This window comes from Alternaria viburni, assembly GCF_023758015.1.
Source record: "Alternaria viburni strain BMP 2772 chromosome Unknown scaffold_28, whole genome shotgun sequence".
NCBI lineage: Eukaryota > Fungi > Ascomycota > Dothideomycetes > Pleosporales > Pleosporaceae > Alternaria > Alternaria viburni.
The window spans coordinates 516,224-539,045 of record NW_026055797.1 but is presented as its reverse complement, the minus strand read 5'-3'; the positions used below and the strand labels follow the sequence as shown (position 1 = coordinate 539,045).

The 22,822-nt window shown below is 52.6% G+C and overlaps 9 protein-coding genes across 9 annotated transcripts; 5 read left to right on the top strand and 4 right to left on the bottom strand.

Annotated features, from left to right (window-relative positions):
- Window positions 1-101: 101 nt before the first annotated feature.
- ECHS1 (putative enoyl-CoA hydratase, mitochondrial) lies at window positions 102-1,044 on the top strand (the record flags this gene model as incomplete). Its single annotated transcript, XM_049358996.1, has 2 exons — window positions 102-240; window positions 314-1,044. 2 exons carry the CDS (start codon window positions 102-104, stop codon window positions 1,042-1,044), a joined length of 870 nt encoding a protein of 289 aa, XP_049206729.1.
- Window positions 1,045-1,446: 402 nt separating this feature from the next.
- Window positions 1,447-2,478, top strand: J4E79_010155 (uncharacterized protein; the record flags this gene model as incomplete). Its single annotated transcript, XM_049358995.1, has 2 exons — window positions 1,447-1,928; window positions 2,004-2,478. The coding sequence occupies 2 exons, from the start codon at window positions 1,447-1,449 to the stop codon at window positions 2,476-2,478; spliced, it is 957 nt and encodes a 318-aa protein (XP_049206728.1).
- Window positions 2,479-2,691: 213 nt separating this feature from the next.
- On the bottom strand, window positions 2,692-3,071 carry J4E79_010154 (uncharacterized protein; the record flags this gene model as incomplete). Its single annotated transcript, XM_049358994.1, has 2 exons — window positions 2,692-2,810; window positions 2,906-3,071. The coding sequence occupies 2 exons, from the start codon at window positions 3,069-3,071 to the stop codon at window positions 2,692-2,694; spliced, it is 285 nt and encodes a 94-aa protein (XP_049206727.1).
- Window positions 3,072-3,340: 269 nt separating this feature from the next.
- Window positions 3,341-5,473, bottom strand: J4E79_010153 (uncharacterized protein; the record flags this gene model as incomplete). Its single annotated transcript, XM_049358993.1, has 4 exons — window positions 3,341-4,255; window positions 4,313-4,644; window positions 5,064-5,126; window positions 5,332-5,473. 4 exons carry the CDS (start codon window positions 5,471-5,473, stop codon window positions 3,341-3,343), a joined length of 1,452 nt encoding a protein of 483 aa, XP_049206726.1.
- A 312-nt stretch (window positions 5,474-5,785) lies between these two features.
- Window positions 5,786-7,048, top strand: J4E79_010152 (uncharacterized protein; the record flags this gene model as incomplete). Its single annotated transcript, XM_049358992.1, has 2 exons — window positions 5,786-5,855; window positions 5,904-7,048. 2 exons carry the CDS (start codon window positions 5,786-5,788, stop codon window positions 7,046-7,048), a joined length of 1,215 nt encoding a protein of 404 aa, XP_049206725.1.
- A 316-nt stretch (window positions 7,049-7,364) lies between these two features.
- Window positions 7,365-12,120, bottom strand: J4E79_010151 (uncharacterized protein; the record flags this gene model as incomplete). The annotated part of the gene is made up of 4 exons (XM_049358991.1): window positions 7,365-7,559; window positions 7,609-8,448; window positions 8,508-9,168; window positions 9,224-12,120. The coding sequence occupies 4 exons, from the start codon at window positions 12,118-12,120 to the stop codon at window positions 7,365-7,367; spliced, it is 4,593 nt and encodes a 1,530-aa protein (XP_049206724.1).
- A 1,903-nt stretch (window positions 12,121-14,023) lies between these two features.
- J4E79_010150 (uncharacterized protein) lies at window positions 14,024-15,279 on the top strand (the record flags this gene model as incomplete). The annotated part of the gene is given in 2 exon segments (XM_049358990.1): window positions 14,024-14,067; window positions 14,082-15,279. The coding sequence occupies 2 exon segments, from the start codon at window positions 14,024-14,026 to the stop codon at window positions 15,277-15,279; spliced, it is 1,242 nt and encodes a 413-aa protein (XP_049206723.1).
- Window positions 15,280-15,474: 195 nt separating this feature from the next.
- On the bottom strand, window positions 15,475-16,213 carry J4E79_010149 (uncharacterized protein; the record flags this gene model as incomplete). The annotated part of the gene is made up of 4 exons (XM_049358989.1): window positions 15,475-15,749; window positions 15,809-16,014; window positions 16,066-16,082; window positions 16,142-16,213. The coding sequence occupies 4 exons, from the start codon at window positions 16,211-16,213 to the stop codon at window positions 15,475-15,477; spliced, it is 570 nt and encodes a 189-aa protein (XP_049206722.1).
- A 237-nt stretch (window positions 16,214-16,450) lies between these two features.
- J4E79_010148 (uncharacterized protein) lies at window positions 16,451-20,945 on the top strand (the record flags this gene model as incomplete). Its single annotated transcript, XM_049358988.1, has 3 exons — window positions 16,451-16,856; window positions 16,907-20,395; window positions 20,452-20,945. 3 exons carry the CDS (start codon window positions 16,451-16,453, stop codon window positions 20,943-20,945), a joined length of 4,389 nt encoding a protein of 1,462 aa, XP_049206721.1.
- Between the last annotated feature and the right edge of the window lie 1,877 nt (window positions 20,946-22,822).

Here is a 22,822-nt window from a genome sequence, read left to right as displayed (position 1 = left end):
TACCCACTTGTTGGAGCTCTGAGCTCATCTGCTCTCTTTCGATGTAAACACATGTTGCCTGAGCTGGACTCGTAGTCAAAGTTCAATTCTACACACTCAATATGCAGGCATTACGATCAACACCGAGAGTCGCCTCTCAATTCCGGTCAACGGGTCTACCCAGACTTGCGAGGGGATATGCGACGGAGAGGTCATTCGAGCATTTGCTTGTATCGGTGGCCAGACCTGGTGTTGGTTTGAGTATGTTGCTTTTCTCTTTAATAATCATCTTCATATACCCCTAGAGAGATGAGCCTGGACTAACAACCCGCAGTCCAGATCAACCGCCCCAAAGCTCTCAACGCCCTCTCCACTCCCCTCATCCTCGAGATCAACCAAGCCCTCCGCGACTTCCAAGCCTCAAAATCCATCGGCGCCATCGTCCTCACCGGATCGGAAAAGGCATTCGCAGCCGGTGCCGACATCAAAGAGATGAAGGATCTCACCTTCAGCGACGCATACGGCAAAGACTTCATAGAGTCCTGGTCCGACCTCATCACATTCCTCAAGAAGCCGCTCATCACCGCCGTCAACGGATACGCGCTAGGTGGAGGTTGTGAGCTCGCCATGATGGGAGACATCATGTACGCCGGACCCAAGGCTGTCTTCGGACAACCCGAGATCAAGCTAGGTGTCATACCCGGTGCAGGTGGCTCGCAGCGCCTGACCAAGGCAATTGGAAAGTCAAGAGCCATGGAGGTCATCCTCACTGGCGACAACATCACCGCACAACAAGCAAGCGACTGGGGCCTTGTCGCCAAGGTGTTCGAGACACCCGAGGAGTGTGTTAGCGGTGCGATCAAGACCGCGGAGAAGATTGCAGGGTACAGCCAGATTGCTGTCAAGGCAGCCAAGGAGGTTGTGAACAAGAGCCAGGAGCTCGGTATCAGGGAGGGTGTCGAGTATGAGAGGAGAGTGTTCCATGGTCTGTTTGGAAGCCAGGATCAGAAGATTGGTATGGCTGCTTTTGCGGCGAAGGAGCAGGCCAAGTGGACGAACAAATAGATGTTAGAGATAGATCAAAGGGAGCGGATGAATGAATTCGCCTTGAACACATTTGTTAGTGTATGCGGTTTCTACGAAGAGCTGTGTGACGCAGGATAGCGAACCTGGTTTAGCAATCATAGATGGGCTGAGCTACGCACTAGTTCTTCGATACCATTCTGGCATGCGTACTAGAGAATAGCGACACCAATTTCATCACTTTCGCCATGGAATGGCATCGCATCTCAATGAAACTACGCGGGCCTCGGCAGCACCCGATAAGCTTATCGGCAGCACCTGACAACCCGCGCACGCACGCGCGTGAGATGACGCGAGTACATGTGGGGAAACTCTGGAACACTATCCATCTGACATGCCGCTACTCTCCTAGACATCCTCCTCTCGACATGCCCAACTCTCACCATGGAAGCGACACCACCATGGTTACGCGACGCCCTCCGCTTCGCTCTAACAGCGACAGCATCGACTGAAGCCCCCTGGTGGGCGCACGACTACGACGCCTTCAACGCTGCCGGCGAAGGCGACCTTGTCGATCCGGATGACCCTGGCAAAGACCCGCGGTTCCGCAGACTCGTCGAAGCCATACTGTTCAGTCGGAGGGTTCTGAACACATACAGCTTGGTCCTGTTGGGCGTGCTGGTGGTCTTCACTGTGTGGCATTGGGGCGAGAAGATCGTGCTGCACCGGCGGAAGAGGCGCATAGTCAGTACAACCAAGGGGGATGATGAGACGGCGCATGAAGAAGAGGCAGAGGCCTGGAGTAGCTCGAGCAGTACTATTCAAGGCAATGCGACGCCCCCCGATAACGCCGCCGCTAAGAAAATACACGATGCCGATGAAACGAGCCCTCTTCTTCCTTCGCAGCGACCCCGACGCGTGACAAGGTCTGTAGTATGGCGTCCTTACTACATGCTCAAGCCCGCGCTGCAATATCAACCTCGACCTATACCTGTTGTCAGCAAAACTCTGCCTACCAACGCCGTCTCGCTGCTCGTCCTTGCTTGGGTTGGCCTGAATATCTTCTACAACTTCTACCGCATGCCGCTCTCCTTCGTGTACCTCTTCGTCTTCGCCGACCGCTGCAGAATCATCTTCATCACGAATCTACCCCTCCTATACCTCCTCGCTGCGAAGAACCAGCCGATAAAGTTGCTGACGGGATATTCGTATGAGAGTCTGAACATCTTCCATGGGAGAGTAGGAGAGCTCGTATGTCTAGAAGCTTCCCTGCACTTCCTCGGCATGGTGGCTGTGTGGTATGGCATGTTGAGGCATCTGGGGTTTACGCTGGCGAGATTCATATTCAACCGCGTTGTGTTACTGAGCTTAGCCGCGCTCATCGCTTATGAGTTGATCTACTTTACAAGCCTGGGAAGCTTCCGGAAGAGGTGGTATGAGATCTTCCTGGGCCATAGATTTCATGTAGAGGCATAGATACGGTGGATATAATAGTTTGTTACGTATCTTGTGGTAGAATATGACGCCTGATCATTGCATTATGGAAACATACGTCTGCTCTCGGGCTTGGCAGCCTGGTGATGAGCCCAAGCCTATCGGCTAAGCCGTTCGAGACCGCAGGCAAGCAAGGGCGTGTTGAATCTTGTGCCGTTGCACTCCTACAATTCATCCAGGTGAGGAGATACCTTGCTACTCCACGCCAGTCATAGCGTTCCGTTGTTCGTCCTCAGCGTCGCTGAAGCCCTCGAACTCCGATGTCAACACCTCCTCTTCCTCACTCTCATCTTCTAGGTCCTCCCATAGCTGATCTGTGTGGTCAGTCCTGGAAAGGATGAAGTTAGTACGACGTTGGCAAAAGGGGTTTTCATGGCTTACTTGATGTGTTTTACAAACATTCTAGTACCCTTGACGAGTAGCTTGCATACTGGACAGGCGATCAGGCTTGTTTTGTCTTTGCCGTCGTTTTTCAGCGCTCTTCGTAGTTCGGTTTCGCGGCTGTGGGTGGAACCCCTGAGGTGGGTGTTCAGCCTGAATAGGGTGAATTTCCTGTTCTTTGCTTTTTCATCCATGGTTATATCCACCTGACATAGCGGACATGTTAGGTTGGACTGTGCGACCACACTATCTTTCTATGGTCCCAGTCAGTATGTCTGTATAGTGTAAAGGTCGGCAAGGCATGGTACTTACATGGCCTATCCATTTCATGAGAAAATCGCGTCGTATCTGCAAAGTGCGAGCCGAAGTGTCGCCATTGCCGAGCTGTATCTGCACCACTGGTTGAAGTCTACATGGCGGAGTCAGCTTGAAAAGGGCTTTTGCGTCGTCATGACTTGATGACTCACCCTTGCCAGCATTCAGGCTCTTCTCGCGAGTTCATCTCAGCGTTCTCAAGCACGTCTTCGTCTACGCCACCGCTCTCGTCTTCGTCCATTATGATCGAGCCCTCCTCCTCATCGAGGAACCCAGGCTCTTTCGCTACAGCTTCAGGCTGGAAAGGGCTTTCGATCGATGTCTTCTGGGCCTGCTTCTGACTCCCGGTCAATACAGCCCGGTGTTGCTGTCGGACTTCCTCGCCGGCCATCTTCCGGATCTCAAGCCTAATGGCTCTGTATAGCGATTTGCGGGCGGCCAGCATTGTTTCCATTGCACGGACGCTCTCGTGAACCTCGTATTGTGACGCAATGGCCATGTATTTTGCTCCGTCCCGTGATCCGTACCCCGTTGGGATGTTGATGTCCTGCGGTATCTGTCCGGTATGCTGCATTGATTGCAGCTTACCCTTGACGTCGTCGTACAGGGCCTTGAGCGCTTGTTCCTGGTCAATATATCTGTGGTCATCCGAGAGCTGGTCCCTGGTCTTTTGCTCAATCGCTTGTTTCAACGTGACGGCTTCATCTCCGGACGGTTGCCAACGCGAGATGTTTGATTGTGAGAAGTACTTCCTAATATCATCTCTGTTCATGCTTCCCGGGCCACCGAATCGGTAGCTCTGCATGTCCAGGTCGCCAAATCCCACGTTATCGTAATAGAATAAACTATTCGCGTTTCCGACATGGAACGCTAGGTCCTTCGCGGCCTCGGTGTTGTGGTGCCGTCGCGTCTCGATGATAGCGGTTCTGCGGAGGGAGTAATACGTGTTTCGCTCGATGAGGCCGATGGCGGTGCAGAGCTGCTGGAGCTTGGGATTCAAAGCCTGTATCGTCATTGGCTTCTGAGGATCCAACTTGCCTGACTGTGTCGCAGCAATGAAGACCTGTTTCTATTGTCAGACCAAGTGCCATACCAAAAGAGCTTTCCAGCTGTATCTTACGGCCTGTTCATTGACTTCCTCGCTCTTCTCGAGAAAGACATTGTCGCTCTCTTGGTGCAGTATCTCTTCGAGTGATTGCACGAATAGGCCCCTCTCGTATGCGATCCCAAATAATACGATGGGGAGGTCAAACTCGAGGCGTTCAGCCATTGAGGGTAAGAACAAGAAGGTTCGGGCGGAGCCCGCCTCCTTTGAACCCTCCAGGTTCGGGTTCCTGTACCCCTTGGTGTATCTGAAGGTGACGCGGACGGCTATGCCACCCGTCATGTTGACAAAGTCAACATCGCGCCAGCGGAGTGTCTCGTCTGTCGTTCGGAACTGATCTGGGAGCCCTAGCCACTCTGTTAGCGGCGCTCTGCGCTATCTTGCTGCAAACATACCTAATGCGGCTCCCTTCTCATATCCCTTTGTTACCGTGAACGACCCCGGTCTTGCCGCTGTGAGCCATGCGAGTAGGAGCGCACCCCAATGCTGCTTCAGGTTCGCTACGTTGTAGCGTTGATCTTGTATATGCTGGAATATCAAGACAAGCTCGCTGTCGCTGAGATTGTTTTTTTTCCATGACAGGATGCTGAGCGGCTCTTGTACCGCTAGTTGATGAATGTGACGACTAACTTCAACGTGATATTGATGCCAAATCGCGCCAAAGTCTTTGACGAGAACGGCGGCCCACCAATTCAAGGCGTGCTTGTAACCTAGAGAACAAGTGTCAGCGTCAGAGAAAAGCGCTTTCGGCATTCTGGGTGCTCACTCCAGAGCGTCGAGGTCTTGATACGTTCCTCAAACTTGCCGATGGCAACGTTGACGACACCTTCTAAAAACTGTTTTGCGCGGGCAACGAATGTATCATGGTTCCAAACTTCGTCAACATCCGTGACGCCGTAACAAGTCTCAACGAATTGTTCGTAATAGGTCCGGACTTGGTCTCTTTTCATCCCTGCATAGCGCTGGTTCAGTAAAAGTACTTTTGGCATAGTCTTCACAAGTGTGTCAAGACATGGAAAATGAATGGCACTTACGCGTCGAGGGAGAGCTGCCGTCAAAGTACTTGGACGTCTCGGCGTTTTCACGCATGGCCTCCATCTTGTCGGGATTGGCCGCGAGCCTGGCGAATCCCTCTCTGACCCTTTCCGTTGCTTTCTTGGCTTTGGGGGGCGCCATCGTGGAAGTTGTATCACTCTCTTTGTGATGTCGCGGAGCGAGTGCAGAGATGATGCGGTTGAAGGCGCAGTCTGCAATCTGAGAGGGGTGGTTGGAAGAAGAGTGCTGTCGCCGAGGTCGCGGTTGCCTTCACTCATCGTGGCCCCACTTTTCGTCTGGTCTACAGCCAGCGCATGCAATCCTCACCCACAGCTGCAAACCTCAAGCTCGCAGACTAAAAATACGGATTAAGTATCCTCTTGATACTGCTTTAGCTCTCAAAATCCCACCAGCCACAGCCTTGCACGAAAGGACTTTCGCTCGCAGGGCAAGATGCAGCACGAACCACTAGACCCGACTGCTTTCGGAAAACTCAAGAAGGATGGCATGAAAGAGGCCCTCGGTGAGTGCGAGCCATGCCAGCATCTGTTTCTTCACTGATGCCTGATAGCTCGGGTGCAACTTTCAGTCGGAGGGAACAAACCCGACCTACTCAACCGATACCGGAAGTGGTGGGACATTCAAGCCGAGGGTGTCGGGGCGTTACCCCCCGCAGACCGAACCGATGATGCAGAAGAGGAGAACGCTGTGACTGCAACAGCTCTGAATACCATCAAGGGCGTCGCCGCCGTCCCTCAACTAGAGCGCCTTCTAGCACCCGCTACGGCAAAGGTATCGAAAGCAACCTTGACATGCTTGCACGAACTCCGCTACAGTCCCGGAGCAGATTTTCGAGCAAAGAGCACCTCGAAAGACCTTTCGGACGTCCTACAGCCCCTGTATTTGTTCGTCCAGACTCTACTCAGGACTCTGGAGCAGGTGGTGACATCGAGCGAGGCAGGTGAGAACATCACTGCATTACGCATGTTTCTCGCCGAAGCGTTGCCTGAAATCCGAGCTGCTGCTGAGTTGACACCGTTGTTTGCCAGCTGGGGTATTAGCGTCCTGCCTGAAGAGACTGATACCCAATCATCCGGACCCAACGAGACCGAAGAGAAGACGAAACCGCTTTCCAAGGAAATCGACATTGTCGCTTGTGCCATAAGACATCGCCTGAGTCGATGGGCACTGACTTTTCCAAAGCGCAGCGCTGAAGAACAGCTCTGGCCTAGCACCTTCTCCACTGCACAGCGCAAAGACGTCCGGACATACGTACAAGAGCAAGCTCAAAACCACAATCTGCTAGGGCCTGAGCTATCGGATGACGCCCAGACCGCGGCAGTTGAGGGGATGCGTCAGGCTGAGGATTTCCCCGTTGCCTTAGCCCAAACGTCGTCTGTAATCCGAGCGGTACTGTTGGAAATACGTTCCGCGGACGCCAGGCGCAGCCTTAGTCAATCCAGAAGCGCAAACCCGGAAGATCCAGTGGATACACCTGACGGCGGCGAAGAGCACGAAGAAGCAGATGAGGAAGCGGACGAGGAGGCGGACGAGGAGGGAAATGTTGTCGCCCACAAGAAGAAGCGCAAGACGCGATGCGCAGAGAGAGATGAAGAGATACACAGGGACGACGGAGACCACGATCATACGCGCGGTCGCAGGCGTCGGACATTGGGCAAGAAGATTGCGCAGGACAGCTTGAGCGACGAGGTCTGATTGGTACCTAAAAGCCCTTTCCGTCAGCAATGTGAGTTCAAGGGGAGAGTTAGAGGTGACTACGAGGTGTTGTAGAAAATAGGCACTGTGTGGCAACGATACCTGAGGTTCGCACATGACAAGGGAGATCGATTGTGGTGTCAGGTAGAAGCTCAGGTTCTTCCGTTACTAGAAGTCAATCGTATGTGAAAGACTATGAGAGAACCAGGGCTTCCCTTCGATAGGCGGATCCTCCAGACAATGAAGATATCTACCCTGGGCCGAAAGCTGTGCTTCCGCAGCGTGGAAACTCAAAAACACAACGCTTGAAAGACAATCACTTTCCACCGGAAGCGACCCGCTTGCTAGATGCAGGCTGTGTCTGACCCTCCGACTGCCTCTTCTTCTTGCCCTTCTTCTTCTCCTCCTTGAAGTCTTGTTCCCGGCCGCCACTCAGCAAATGTACGAGCATCGGCCGTGCGGCCTTCTTGATGTCGATGGGTGGAGCGATATCATCGTTGAAGCGAGTGTACTAGTCTGGTTAGGAGCGGTATACATGAAAAGAGCTTTCTGTCACTTACTTTTATGTGCACGGTTTGAACAGAGTCAAACGGCAGCCCTGTTTTCTTGCTGTGAATGAGCCGGAGAGCACGTGTTAGTAGGTAATCCTTCTTCAGGTCGTCCTCGCCGTAAACACGGTCGTAATCATCGAGCAGCTTTTCAGCGAGCTGCCTGACAGCTTCTGTCATTTCGGGCCGAGCTTGCCTTGCAGCCTTTGCTTCGAGTCTAGCCCGCTGTTTTTCTGTGATCGGCCGCCAGGTGCCGGTATCTTCGTCCTCTTCATCGTCTGATACTTGAAAGACTGAGTCGGTCGCCACGTCCGCCAGGTCGAGATCGTGAACCCAGTCGTCTCTTCCAGACCTGGAACTAGACGGGAAGTCGTTTTCGTCAAGGTCCAACTCAGCCAGCATCGCCTCTTGGGCCTCTCGCTCTGCTTCAGTCATCGTGCCCACCCTGGCACCGCCTTCAGACCACTTCAGATCCTCAAAACGCTCGGGTCGTTTCCTCTCCCGCTTGGTACCAGGCTGGATGATGTTTTCGGCATCAACGTCGCGGTTGTGGTCGGCTACAGCTTGAGCGCCCGATTGCGCTTCCTTCTCGTCTCGGCGCTGCTGTTCCCGAACAGTCCTCTCGTGGAGAAGCATTTGCAACAAATCTTGGTTCTCAGGGTCGTCTTGGGCAGCTCGCACTTCCAGATGATACTCGTTTAACACCTGTACTGCAAGCGCTCGGATTTCTGGATCTTGGGCTCGTGTGGCCAACTCGACAATATATTTGTCCGATTTCTTGGACTCTCGATATGCGCAGAGGGAATTCTGTACAAACATCTTGGTGATCGTTACTTCCCTCGGAGAGTTCATCTAAGGGATGGTTAGCAGCAGACTCTTAGGCGGAAAGTACTTTTCTCTGATCCACTCACCCTAATCGGACGCATGGTGGCCTGCGTCTCTGTTCCTTGGTTCTCCGCACACGACATCACCTTGACGTCGGAGCAGTCACGTTGGAGGTTTATCCCTAGCGCTCCTACGCGGTAAGGAAGCACCATGACTTGGAGATCATCCTTAGGAGAGTTGAAGCGATCAATCAAGTTGTCTCTATCGGCCGCAGAGAGGGCGCTGTGAAACGTGAGGGTTTTCACGCCGATGAGGTTGAGCGTGAGATCCCACCACCACGCGAGAAGAGGGCTGTCCTCGGTAACTAAGATCTTACCGGGTCTGCCGTCTCTAACATGGGTTACGACCTCGTGAACAAGACCTCTCAGCATGGGCGAGCCGTCCATCATGAAAGCTGCGTATCCAGCTACTGTCGTTGGGACGCGTTGGTTACTGGCTTTGCACATAAATTTGGTTACGTCAAAGGCCGTCCAACCACGGAGTCGGTGCGCGTCGAGGGTCTTGACGAGCGTATCGGAATCCAAGTCTCCGCATATGAGGTTAAATTTCGCTGCTTGAGTCGAGCCAGTGATGATGACTAACTCCCTCATCTCCGCCGTGCCGAAAACGAGTTTCTCATCCACCAGAGATGAGCCGGGGTCTTCTTCGGTAGTCTTGTCGGCGGACGACTTTGCTTCGAGATATCGCCTGGAAGATTTAATCAGCAACAAACACTCAAAACAAGACCACAAGCTCCACTTACTGTGCTGCGTCACGGTGAAGCCATTCAAACTCTGCTTCTTCCTCTGGCAGTCGGGCGAGGACACGTGTCCGCATATGATGAGGCTTAATCAAATCACGGAGACTGTAAAAGTCCTTTCGGGACGGGTCGCGTGGAATGCGTGAGGCTGTGGTGCGACGAAGCACCATCAGCTGTTCGATGAGCGGGAAGCATGTAGCTACAAGGGGCATATTCTCTGATTCGAGCAGTAGTTTCGCAGAATATGGGTTGAGGACCCCTAGTCTATGCGGATCGTCGTCTTCGAGGTCGTTGGCTTTGTTGTAGACAGAGATATCAGGTAGCTGTTCCCTGAACCATTTGGTTTCTTCGGTATCGTTTTGCTGCGAGATGCGATCTTTCAGTGTTTCCCATATGATCGCCATGGGCCCTAGGATGCAGGTTCCCTTGTTAATCATGGGTGTGGCAGTCACGAACACCCATCGGTTGGCTTTCAGTCGCTGGATGGCAATGTGCCTCATGCTTGCTGGGCTCTTTATCTTGGTGGCTTCGTCGACGATCACGACCGAGAACGTCTTTTCCCACCGAGAGTGATACCGCTTCTCGATTCTGGCTTTTTGAAAGTAAATCTCATTGCCGTCGCTGTCAAACTTGGGCTTAGTGTAAGAGACAGGTGGGTGCTCGATCTCGGTCTTCACCAGCGACCGTTCCGCGTTTGTCTCAGGCGTGGTCAGCACTATAGTCCTCGAATTTCGTTCGTCAAAAGGGTCCAGCATATACGCTAGATTTTCGGGCCAAAGAGTGGTGTCTTCCTTCCAAGTTCGTACAGCTGACGAAGATACCACATGTTCTGCAAGAGCAGCCTCCATTTGGCCGTCATCATACGATATGACTAACTCGAATAAGGGCCACTCGAATTTGATCTCTCTAGCCCACTGACGTATTAGGTTCTGCGGGGCCGCGATGAAGATCGGCTTGTAGATGGCCCTCCCAGAACCCCTTTCGAACGCGCACGGGCGAAGGCATGCAGTCATGACGGCTAATGAGAGGATCGTTTTGCCATTTCCAGTTTGATCTGCGATGATAATACCAGGCAAGTTGAGTCGCTTCAGTTCGGATCCGGCGGCTATAGCATCGCTGCTTTTACCGGAAGTAGTTTCCGGCCATAAGGTACTGATGCACCACGATGCGCCGTTGACCTGAAACGGTCGTAGCCTCCGCTTCACTTGCGCTGTGGTAAATGCTTTGAAGGCGTACGCTTCCTCTCCTTCCTCATCTTCGCGCACCATGTCTAGTGCCCGTACAGCTGTCTCTATCGGGGGCCCTACGCAAGTTGAAGTCCCTCCCATAGCGGTCTGGTAGGCGTAGTAGCGAGCTTTTGCTGCTTCGTATTCCTCTTCCTCAGGCTGTTCCATGTCGATCGTTTGCATAGCTCCATCCTCAGCTGCTGCACTGAGGAGTGCCTGCTGAGCTTTACTGAACCTCCGAAAAGCCTTCATCTTGGTATCTTCAACGTGAACAACAGGTTGCACGTTGACGAGCGGGAGAATCATATCAGTTTGCCAAGTAAGCATACCTCCGGGTTTAGTGACGTCATGACCACCGTAGGCCTTCGCCATTCGTGCTAGGTCGTTGTTGAAAATCTTCAAGGGATCGAAAGGAGTTTCCAGTTTGTGCACTGTCATCTGAAAAATGGCAGTGCGTACATCGGCCTTCTGCTCTTCGGATAGTTTGTATCTTGGTGCGACTTGACCATGCTTATTTTGTAGGAAGGTGGCCAAAACAGCGGGCGGTCCACTGTGCTCCCAAGCATTGGCTCCGTCGTGACGTTGCCGCAGCAGACAAGTAAAGGTAGCCTTCGGGTTCTTCGTAAGGAGCTCCAGTGCCTTTTTCCAGTCCGTCTCAAGGGTCGGAAACGAGTTCTCGTCATCCTGGTATGTCACCGACTCCAATTGACCATCGTAGTCGTGAAGCCTGAAGGCAAGGCGGATCCGGTCCCGCACTTCCGGCGCACTCATCGACTGAAGGACCGTAACAACGACATTCTTTGGAATCTCGTCGAAAGTTTCCTGCTCGTGAAGTTCCTTCACATATGCGATGTTGTGCTTTTGCTTGGAGTCGGCTCTCCACTGGATTCTTAGCTCAAGGGGCACTTCCGGTGGTGGTCCAGACGACTCGTCTGGCGCCTCTGCCTCGATTTCGGTATGTGTGCGCATCCAAGGGGGCTGATATTCGCTTGTGATCTTCCGTGGAGCATCCCAATCAGACTTGCCGAAGAACCGCTTTTCCCATTGCGAGGGGGACAGAGTGTGTTTCATGTGGCTGAACAAACACAACACACGATTCAATGGCTCGATGTCAACTTCTGCAGTGAAGGGACCAAGCGACGGCACCTCTCCAGCCGTTAGGGGTGTTGTCGTGGTTGGCAGTTTGCAACTTGTAAGCTTGACGAACTGTTGTACGTCAATCGCGGGCGTCTCAGCCGAAAGACCTTTTCGAATGGCGCGTAAGCATTGCCAAAGGACTAGGCCAAGTCCATGGTTGCGGTTGTTCGCCCGGATACTTGTGTCGCCAGCGGGATAAACAACGTGAGCGTCGTCGTCACTGCTCCAGTACTGGTCATAAGGAAGATCTTCTAGTAACGACAGCACCGTGCGGCGGTGGTGGCCCTTATACTCCATCGCTTTGAGGTAGTAAGGCATGACCAGCGGGCTGGTATAGAATTTCCTGAACCGGCCGACGTCATCGATATTACAGTATGCCGCGATTGTGGCTTCGGGGCCTTCCACGTTGATGAAGGAGGCGGGGTCTTTCGGCTTGCCCTTCTCGAGGGGTGGTTGCTTGGTAATTCGCCGGCGTCCCGTCAGCTTTGTGGATGATGTGGCTGTCGTCACAATGTTTTCGTCTTCGCTAGCAGCCATGCTGATGATATGGAAACCTGTTTTCGTTAGCGCTCTGTCAAGGAACCAGGTTGAAATGCTTACACCCGGGCGCTTCTCAAGGATGATGCGCGCACCACAGGCGTCGGGTCAGTGACCAGGGTCGTCCGCGCGGTCGTAGGTCACAGTAAAGGTATCGCGAAGAAGTCGCGAAGGGTGAGAGATGGCTTCAACTATTATCGCAGAAGAGAGTCAGTCTAGAGGTTGGTGTAGAAGAGTGAAGGTAATGGGGATGATATATTGCTGCCCCACGTGGCAGAGACGGAAATTTGATCAATTCTGACAATAGGCTACAGCGCTTCTCTCACCTCGCCGTCACCGCCATTCCCCGACTTTCCCACCGCCAGCTCCGACACCGCGTTCTCGTAACCTTGCATTCTTGTAAGCTGGCATCCGTGTTAATAGCCCGCAGTCGTATCACTCTGTCCATGATAACTTCGTCGTGTTGGCATCGCGGTTACTCAACCATAGACTGCACGGAAGCTCCATGTACTATACCGGAAAGTACTTTTGCCGTCCTGTACTTTGATGACTTCATGGTGCTACTCGGACATGGAGACACGCTCATGCGCAATCTGGAGAGGTACAAGGCGCGCGTTGGACATATGCCACAGGCTAGCTAGAGAAGATGTGCATTTCGTTCACTTTGTTGGTGTCGCGACTTATCATTCCAGTTCCTAGCGCAAGGTTGTCTTGGGCGACCTTTGGGGTGAATGGTATCCTCCTTAGCATATCAGGACAGGGATCTCATCTCACAGGCAGGCATTTACCCCGTCGGCTGTGTGAGAGCTTGATGTGAGATACTGTATGGGCACGATGGTGCATGGAAAGCAGTTTTTTGTGAACAGTACCTAGGTATCGTTGGCGGCGTGGCGATGGTGGCGATTGAGCATAGCGAGGATGGTCGTCGAGCATAATTACACAAAGTACTACTCAAAGATGTGGCAATCGAATCATCAAAATACGAGCGCGAACACAACAAGATGTCGAGCATGGTTGATGATGGTGCTCATACGCGACTAACGTGGCATGGGATGCCCAGGTGATGTTGTAAGCAACGCTTGGCGCTCGTCCGCGCACGTGCCATGGCACGTGAAAACATTGCGGCCAGCGGTGCAAGGTTGTAGCTCCTTGAAGTCGTGTTCGTAGGGCTTTCGAGTCCCACAGGTGTCGTTCTTTTTGCCGTCCTCTGGTCGGCTTCTTTTTGCGTCTTTCTGCATCTTTTTGCCTTTGTTCCCACCTTGTCAGAATTCGCTCTTCGGATCGTGAGGCATGCCAACGAGGCCACTCACTGGAATTCACGCTAGCCCAATTCTAGTATAGTCTTAAACCTATGACTGGGCGAACCTTCCTCGTTCAAGTTGTGGTGCAAAGATCCGAGGTCGCGTTCGGTGGTTAGAGAGCGCTCTTGCCATACTAAGCTCCTGACATCCGAATCTCCTTACCTAGGTATCACCAACCCACCACATTCTTTTGCTGCACTACATGCTATTGAGTTTGGTATCTCGTGTGTAGCGATTCTGATTGATTCCCTTTCGTGCTTGACAAATCTGTGTCATGTTTACGGCAAGAGCACTCCGGTGCGCTCATGCCACACCTATCGCCCGACGTGCCGCGCTTCACCCACCATATCTACAGGTTGGTCTGGACACACCGCATTTTTTACAGTACTAACCAAAATGCTAGGCGTCAATTCGCTTAAACTCGTCATCCGCCGTTGATACGGCCAATGAGCAAAGTACGCAAGATGAGAAACAAACAGATGCTCCGCAACAGGAGGAGGTTGAACGGCGGGTTCCAGAAACACCTGGTCTCGACGCCTCCCTTGGTGTAGAGAACATGAACAAAGCCAGGCGACTACACTTTGAGATTAAGAAACTTGCCCATGAGCTTGATCGGATATATGGTCGACAACGCATCATCCGGAAAGTAAGCCCATATAGAGTGCGAATTGGGGCTACACCTTTTGCGTTCAACAAGCGCGCCGAGTCCGAGACGCACCCTGAAGTCCGAGACGGGAAGATGTTCCTTGTCGATAGACTAATACCAAGCATCTGGTTGCGGGACAATTGTCAATGCAAAGTTTGCACGCATGACGCCACCAAGCAACGACTTCTGGATACATTTTCCATCCCCGAGGACATCTCGATCAAGTCGTACTCGGCTGAAACAAGAGGGTCTGAGACGGTTCACAGAATTGAATGGAGTGATGGACATGAAAGCGAATACTCGGGGCCTTTTCTCTCCCAAGCTATAAACAACGCGAGGTTGAAGGCCGTACAACGTCAAGCTTTGGTCGACATCAAACTCTGGGACTCATCCATCGCTTCGGACCCACCAAAGACTCTGTATGTTAACGTGATGAATCCTAACAGCAACGACCTACTTTCCAGGCTGCGCAGATTCGGATTCTGCTACGTCGATGAGACGTCTTTCGAGAACCCAGAGGCCACGAAGAAGATGCTGGAAAAAATTGCCTTTATTAGGGAAACGCACTACGGCGGCTTCTACGACTTCACGGCCGACCTAGCGAGCAAGGATACCGCATACACCAACATCGCACTAGAAGCACATACAGACACTACCTACTTCTCCGACCCAGCCGGCCTACAGGCTTTCCACCTCCTTTCCCACACCGACGGTGAAGGCGGTGCAAGTCTTCTTGTCGACGGCTTCAAAGCTGCGGACGAACTCTGGCACACCGACCGCAAAGCATATGAGATTCTCTCAACGGTCAATGTTCATGGACACGCCTCAGGCAACGAAGGCATTTCAATACAACCCTACCGTGGCTTCCCCGTCCTTGAGCACGACACTGCTACGGGCGACTTGCTCCGCGTCCGGTGGAACACGTCAGATAGAGCGTCCATTGAGCTTCCTATAGAAGAAGTTGAGACGTGGTACGACGCAGCTCGAAAATTTGACGCGATACTCAAGAAGAAGGAGAATGAGTACTGGGAACAGCTTGTGCCGGGTAGAGTGCTCATCTTCGACAACTGGAGGGTGCTGCATGGACGGAGTAGCTTCACAGGGAAGCGCAGGATCTGTGGAGCGTACATCAATAGGGATGATTGGATTAGCAAGTTCAAGATGCGGCGTTTTGGAAAAGAGAATGTGCTGAAGGGGTTGGCTGTAAACTAAGGATGGGAGTCAGGGCAGATCAAAGAAATAGAAAGTATCGAGATATCGTGTTACTGCGCGGATATCACTAGTCGTGTTTGTGTGGAACAGTTCTCAACGGCCAAAAGTAGTGTGCTGAAACTTGATGTCTGGTTCATCAGAACTTATGTACACCCGCACTATAAGGAAACCATTCTCTTCTCTTGTATCAATCGTTTACCGACCACCCCCCTCCTGTTCCAGCTCCAACTCAGCCTGGCGGTAGTACTTGGCAGTGTCCACGCCGTGGTAAGGGTGGTTGACAAAGTTAGGCCATGCGAGGATGTGCGAAAATGTGGAGGAGTAACGCGAGTTCCTGTGCGCAACTCCCTGCATGTACTCGGTCATCTCTGTGGTTCCGTACAGCGACTCGCCCTTCTTGACCTTGTCGACCATCTCGCGCATGTCCATCTCGACCTCGCGGCGGTTCTCGCGGGCACCGTAGAAGCGCACTGTCGTGGATGTTAGCATCCAATCCCATCTTCTCTATATCCGGACTGGCTCCACATACTGCATGACCTCGAGTAGACGAAAACGAAGGCTCCGGTAAGACCGACAGCACCGCTCAGTCGCATGATGGGGGCGAAACCGCCCTTGCCGACCATGGAGGGCGAGATCTTCTCCCAGTACATCATCAATCCGGGGCTCAAGGCTCCGAGCGCGGCACCTTGCGCCCAGTCGGACGGACGGGCATACCGAATAACTCGCTTAAAGTGTCTTCATCTGCAGTCAGTACTTGCATGCGTTGGGTATCGTAGAGGAGCGTACGGGTCATTGTCGATGAGCTGCCATGCATTAGCTACCACCACCCATTGCGCATCTTTTCGCGCTGCAATTGACTCACAGGATACTCTCCAGTAGGGATCTTGTCCGGCACAACGGCCTGGTGCCTGACATAGGCGTCCTGAGCAGACATGGTGGTGTTGGGGACTCTACTGCGGAGATGTCTGGGCGGGATCGCGAAGTGAGGTTCACACGGGCGGCAAGTGCCGCATGCGGGCTTTGGCCTAGTGGCTCAGAGCTCCCGCGACGCCATTCTCTCTACTTTTATTTCCTTGGCGCGTCACACCCCATCACCCATCGACCAACTTCGTGCGCCAACAATGCGCGCCGGCCCCTTCACGTGCGCCCAACAACGACCCCGATTGCGATCATGGCTATGAAAGTGGACGACATGGAGGACGTCAAGCCCACGGGCTTGTCAATGTCAAATGGCCTCGACGGCGCGTCCGCTGCGCATGCGACCGACTCGTCCAACGCACACGCCCGCCCAACTGTCGCCGACTTGCACGGAGAGAACCATTTCGCGCAGGTAGCGAGGAAGAACTGGCTCACTGCCAAGAAGACGCCGAAAGTGCGACCCGAAGTGGTCAAGAAAGAGCTATGGGACGAGCTGGAGAACGTCGACTTCGCATACTCGTCGCTTTTGATTCTGGAGAACCTACAGCTTCTCGAGAGATATCTGTGGCCGGGCTTCACCGAAGATGCATCGAACTACCACCATCTGCTGTTGGCGCTTATGGTCAATGTCAAGAGGAGGGAGAACCTGGCATCATGGGGTGAGTCGCTGCAATTCCTAGTATGCACGACATGTACTGACGTTATATAGACCACTTTGCTAGCAAGCCCGCCGAATTCTCCTCCTTCTTCCGCCGCATACTGTCCATGACCGTAGACCCGTCCCAGCCGAGTAAGATCCGCACACAGCTCGTGTCCTTCGTCATCGGCGCCTTTCAATCACTAGACAGCGGTCTTGTGCGGAAGGAGTGCGCGCCTCTGGTCGGCATATCGATATGGCAGAACCTCCACTCGGACGCCGTGCGCGAGCAGTACTTTGAGGAACACAGCATGTTGCGCAAGGCATGGAGGGCTGCATCCAAGCGATTCGATGCTGGCGACGAAGCACTACAGGCTCGGTTACGATTCGAGCGGTCTTGGATTTACACACTTCTCCTGGACTTCATCGACCGGCTATACAACAGCACCAGTAGGGAAGAGGTTAGGGACAATATGGCCTACTGTGAGCGCTTCATGGAGCTTCTGGTCGACCTACAAAGCCAGCTGCCAACAAGGAGATATGTCAACACGCTACTACAAGACTTGAACATGCTCCCAGCCATTCGGTTGTCGCCCATGTACACGGACGAGGATAATGGCCTTTTCCGGGACCTTTTCGACTTGCTGAGCCACTTCACCAACTTCCCTATTGAGGATCAGACAGGCCGTCAATTGTCCAAACTAGAGTATGATCAACAGCATTACGACACTCTGGCAAAGCTGCAACGGACGGGCTATGCTGCTTTCCAGGAGAAGCTTCAGTTGATGGCCCTGGCGAACTACAGTAGCATCGGAAACCGGGAAGAATTGGATGGCCATTTGCGCACACTGAGCGACACCGAGCTCGTTGAGCTTTGCTCTCTCATGGGCCTACGAACAGAGTACCCCGCCACGACCTACCTGGTGCGCGACCGAGCTTTCTACATGGAGACCCTGATTGCGCTTGTAGAAAAGCGACCGACCTTCAAAGACAATGTCCGCGAGATGCCCGTATTACCAACAGAGAAGGTTCTCTACGAGACCACTTTCCTGCGAAACGAGTCGTACGACGGATCAAGACCACTCGCTATACCCAAGCTGAACCTTCAGTACCTGACCATGGGCGACTTCTTGTGGAGATCCTTCATCCTGTACCGCGCTGAGTCCTTCTACGGTATCCGGAAGGACATGGAGGACGTGGTGAAGCGCGTGAAGCCCAAGGGTAAAGGCGTCAACACCAAGTTCGGTGGCGTTTCCAAGATGTCACTCCCTATCATGAAGCCTGCTATCGTCGACGTAGCACCTTCCAAAGTAGGCGAGCAGCACCCGGCATACGTTCGTGCCGAGATCATATTGGACGTCAGTCGCCTGCAACATCCAGTACGAAGGGATTGGGAACAGCTAAGACCGGATGATGTCGTATTCCTCCTTGCTGTTGAGGGCAAAGACGACGTACCCATGCGCAATGATCACCGCGAAGATGTCACAACTGGAGAACAGCTTGGCTTGCACCGAATGAGATGCGCCCAAGTGGTTCAAGTCGTGGACGACAAAGGCCGCCCTCTGCGCGAACAAGGCCGCGACGACGGCTTTGGACCCCGGGTGCGTCAACGACGACTCCTTGTCAACATCGACGCGAAGCAGTACCAGGCCGACATGGACCAAACTGCCGAAGGAAGGCCAGACGTTTACGAGCACATCAACATGATTGTCCGGCGGAGAGGACGGGAAAACAATTTCCTGCCCATCCTAGAATCCATCAAGCGCCTGACCCTCTCAGACATCCCGGCACCCTCTTGGCTCCAAGAGGTCTTCCTAGGATATGGTGATCCCGCGTCGGCAACGTACAAGCGACTTCCTAACAAACTGAACAAGATAGATTTCCGGGATACCTTCTTGGACTGGCAGCACCTGATCGAGGCAATGCCTGGCAAGTCTATCGAACCCCACGAGGAAGCACAGACATCCTTCGGGCCTCCATACGTTGTGGAATACCCTGCTGCAGGTGAACCAAACATCGCACCTCCTCGAGCATCCAAAAAGCGGCGTCGCGACCAGAAAGTGGTTGCACAACCTCTGCATGAATCGCTTCACGTATCCTCGTACAAACCGCCGAACATGGGGCCATACCCTGCAGATGCGCCGAGGCTGAATGCGGTCAGATTTACACCTGCCCAAATTGAAGCTATCACCTCGGGCACACAACCTGGTCTCACGGTGGTGCTCGGACCCCCGGGTACCGGCAAGACGGACGTCGCGACCCAAATTATATCCAATCTATACCACAACTTCCCGGACCAGCGGACTTTGCTCGTCGCGCACAGTAATCAGGCGCTTAACCAGCTCTTCCAAAAAATCACCGCGCTTGACATCGATGAGCGTCATCTTCTGCGTCTGGGTCATGGTGAAGAGGACCTTGAGACTGACGTCAGCTACAGCAAGCATGGACGTGTAGAGTCGTTCCTCGAGAGAGGGCAATACTATCTGTCTGAAGTCGATCGGTTGGCGAAGAACTTCAACGCGCCCGGTGCTCATGGTAGCTCGTGCGAGACTGCAGATTACTTCAATCTTGTATATGTGAAGCCAGCATGGACGCAATACTGGGATAGTGTTACAACCGAGGAAACAAGTGTTGACCAGATAATCACTGAGTTCCCATTCAGAGACTACTTCTCAAACGCACCGCAGCCTCTCTTCCCTCAAGCAGCAGATCGCGAGCAAATCCTTGAGATTGCGCAAGGCTGCTATCGCCATGTCGAGAAGATCTTCACTGAGCTTGAGGACATTCGTCCATTTGAGATCCTACGGAACCCGCGGGACAAGGCGAACTATCTGTTGATCAAGGAAGCCCGTATCATTGCCATGACATCGACACACGCTGCCATGCGGAGACAAGAGATTGCTTCGTTAGGCTTCCACTACGACAATGTCATCATGGAAGAAGCCGCTCAGATCACCGAGATCGAGAACTTCATTCCTCTCGCACTGCAAAACCCCAAGGACGGCGAACTACCTCTGCAGCGCATCGTCCTCTGCGGTGACCATCTCCAAAACTCGCCCGTCATCCAAAACCTCGCTTTCCGCCAGTACGCCAATCTGGAGCAATCCCTCTTCCAACGACTCGTCCGCCTCGGTGTGCCGACTATCATGCTCGACCAGCAAGGTCGTGCTCGCCCGTCCATCGCCGAACTCTACAAGTGGCGCTACCCCTCACTGTCTAATCTGCCCTCCGTCCTATCTAAACCCGAGTTCCAGGTCGCCAACCCAGGCTTCAAGCACGAGTACCAGTTCATCGACGTCCAGGACTACAAGGGCAAGGGTGAAGACCAACCCACACCGCACTGGATGATCAATCTGGGTGAAGCCGAGTACGCAGTCGCGCTCTTCATGTACATGCGTCTACTGGGTTATCCAGCGAGCAAAATATCCATCTTGACCACCTACGCGGGACAGAAGAGTCTGATCAACGACGTGTTGGGGCACAAGTGCAAGAACAACCCCCTCTTCGGTCGCCCAAAGATTGTCGCGACGGTGGACAAGTACCAGGGTGAGCAGAATGACTGTAAGTATCATCCACCCTTATCTCGACCTTGATCTATACTAATACATCATGCCCAGACATCATCCTCTCCCTAGTCCGCACCCGCGCAATCGGCTACCTGCGCGACATCCGGCGCCTAACCGTCGCCCTCTCCCGCGCCCGTCTGGGTCTCTACATCCTCGGCCGCCGCTCCGTCTTCGAATCCGTCTTCGAGCTAAAACCCGCCTTCGACATCCTCCTCCAACGCCCCGACAAGCTCACGCTCGTCACCGACGAAATGTTCGGCGAAACACAGCGACCAGCCGAACAATCCGGAAATGTGGAGGGTGAGGCCGAGATGCAGGATGTAGAGCATTTGGGCAAGTATGTGTATGAGATGACCAAGGCGAAGGTCGAGGCTATGAAGGCGAATGGGGGGGTTATGCCCACGAGGGAGGTTACGATGGGGGAGGCGAATGGTGGGGGCAAGGATGAGGATGAGGATGATGATAGACCGGAGAATGTGCTTATTCCTGAGGAGGTGAATGAGGAGTTTGATGATGAGGATGAGGAGGATGCGGTTGTGGTTTAACGTGAGAAACGGAGGGCAAAGCAAAAAGATTTGAAGGTGGATTGCATGATATGCGGGTGGAAGGATGGGGTATTGCATAAATGGGCGTAATGTTTGTATGTTTAGTTCTTATTTGATGGGGTTGAGATGAGTTGAAGGGTAGATGTAAGGAGACGAAAGATACCAGATCGATCATCGCCCGAGTGGCATGCACATTTTTCGCTCAAAACTTGCTCGGTATGTGGTTGAGTTGGGTTGTGACGATCTCATCATTTGATTTCGTCGTATTTTGTCGCTCAACAGAGCCAGCGCTCTCCGCAGGGCCATGAGCTTGTACGAACATGTCTTTGGTGATTTAAGAGGCTCGGAAGTTGGGAGTAGACATCCGAAAGTTTTGTAAACGTTTTTCCAGAAAGAGGACAGGAGGAAGACATTTTGTCTTTTGCCGTTTGTTTTGAGAGAAAGCACAGGGAGACTCCGATCATTAGCACTTCTTGTAAGCCTTTTTGGAAAAGAGCAGGAAATCTTCCATCGTGCTTTTTGGTCCAGGTTTGGAGTTTGGAGCTCTTGCGCAGGAAGACGGCATGATCCTTAACTGTTAGAGTTTTGGTATGCGTGGAGAGAGAGCACAGGAGGGAAGGCTCACATCATGTCTTCTTCCACTTCGTGTTTTGGAGGATAAAAGAATGTTTTAAGTATTGTCGAGTTTGGGCACAGGAAGACAACATTGGGTCTCCATGCTGGTGGTTTGGAGAAGACAGAAAGGCGGAGTCCGTCTCATGTAGTGGTTGTAATCAGGTTTTGGAGAATAGGAAGTAGTTTTCGGGTATGCGCTTTTTGAGTTCCTGGCACTGGAAGACGACATGTTGCTTCAGTCCATAATTTTGAGGAAAGAAGCAGGAGGACCCAGACCATAACATGAGTTAATACCTCTTTTTGGTGGATAAAAGAAAGTTTTTGAATAAGAGAACAATAGTCGGCGAAGGGAGAAGGTGTTTATATATGCGTCTCCGTCTAGCGCACGTGTAGTATAGACTGGCAGACACTGGAAAGCTCTCATCGCATTCTCATATCCATTCTGAAGGCAAGCACGAAGTGTGTAGGAAGGCGCAGGACGGCGCACGGCACCATCCAGACGATGTCGATAGCTTTTGGTATTCTGAAAGGGAGGATTTGGTTCGGAGAAACGACATCAACAGTTTTCCTGGATTTTTGAGTGTAACTCTGGAGACAGAGGAAGACTCCGGCCCATCGAAGTTGAACAAGGAGTTTTTGGGTAAACTCAGAAGAGTGCGGTAGATAAAAGATGAGAGGTAGCAGAGCTGGAGGCTGTTTATATACGGTAGCCGCCATCGCACTTCACACGTGTCTCATAAAGTGCTCCTTAAAGAACTTTGGAGGTAAATTTCATCTTGTGTAGATATGTCGAGAACAGCGCCGGCAACCATCCCAGTTTTGTTTGAAGTTTTTGACGAGGGCTTCGGAGAAAGAGGAGGAACGCCTGATCTCATGAATTGCAGTTGCCACACTTTTGGAGGATACAAAGAACTGGGTGGATGGAAGAAGAGCGTAGAACAGTGCATGTAGTCGTTTATATACCGTTTCCCTAACACTAGCTAGTACATAGCTGTTTCACGTAGACCTAGAGAAAGACTTGGGTGCAGAGAAGCAGCATGTCGGTCTTGACGCGATCTTTTGATGTTGAAGGTAGAGACGGGGCAGGAAACTGCTCTCATACCCCTTCTAGAAATTGCTTTTGGTGAACGTGGAAAATCGAGTACGTATAGAAGAACAGAAGGTAGCGGATCAAGTGGCTGTTTATATACACATATGTATATCATAAGCTAGAACCGGAAACCTCTCATTCGGGGGTTACACCGGTCTTTGAAACAGTGAAG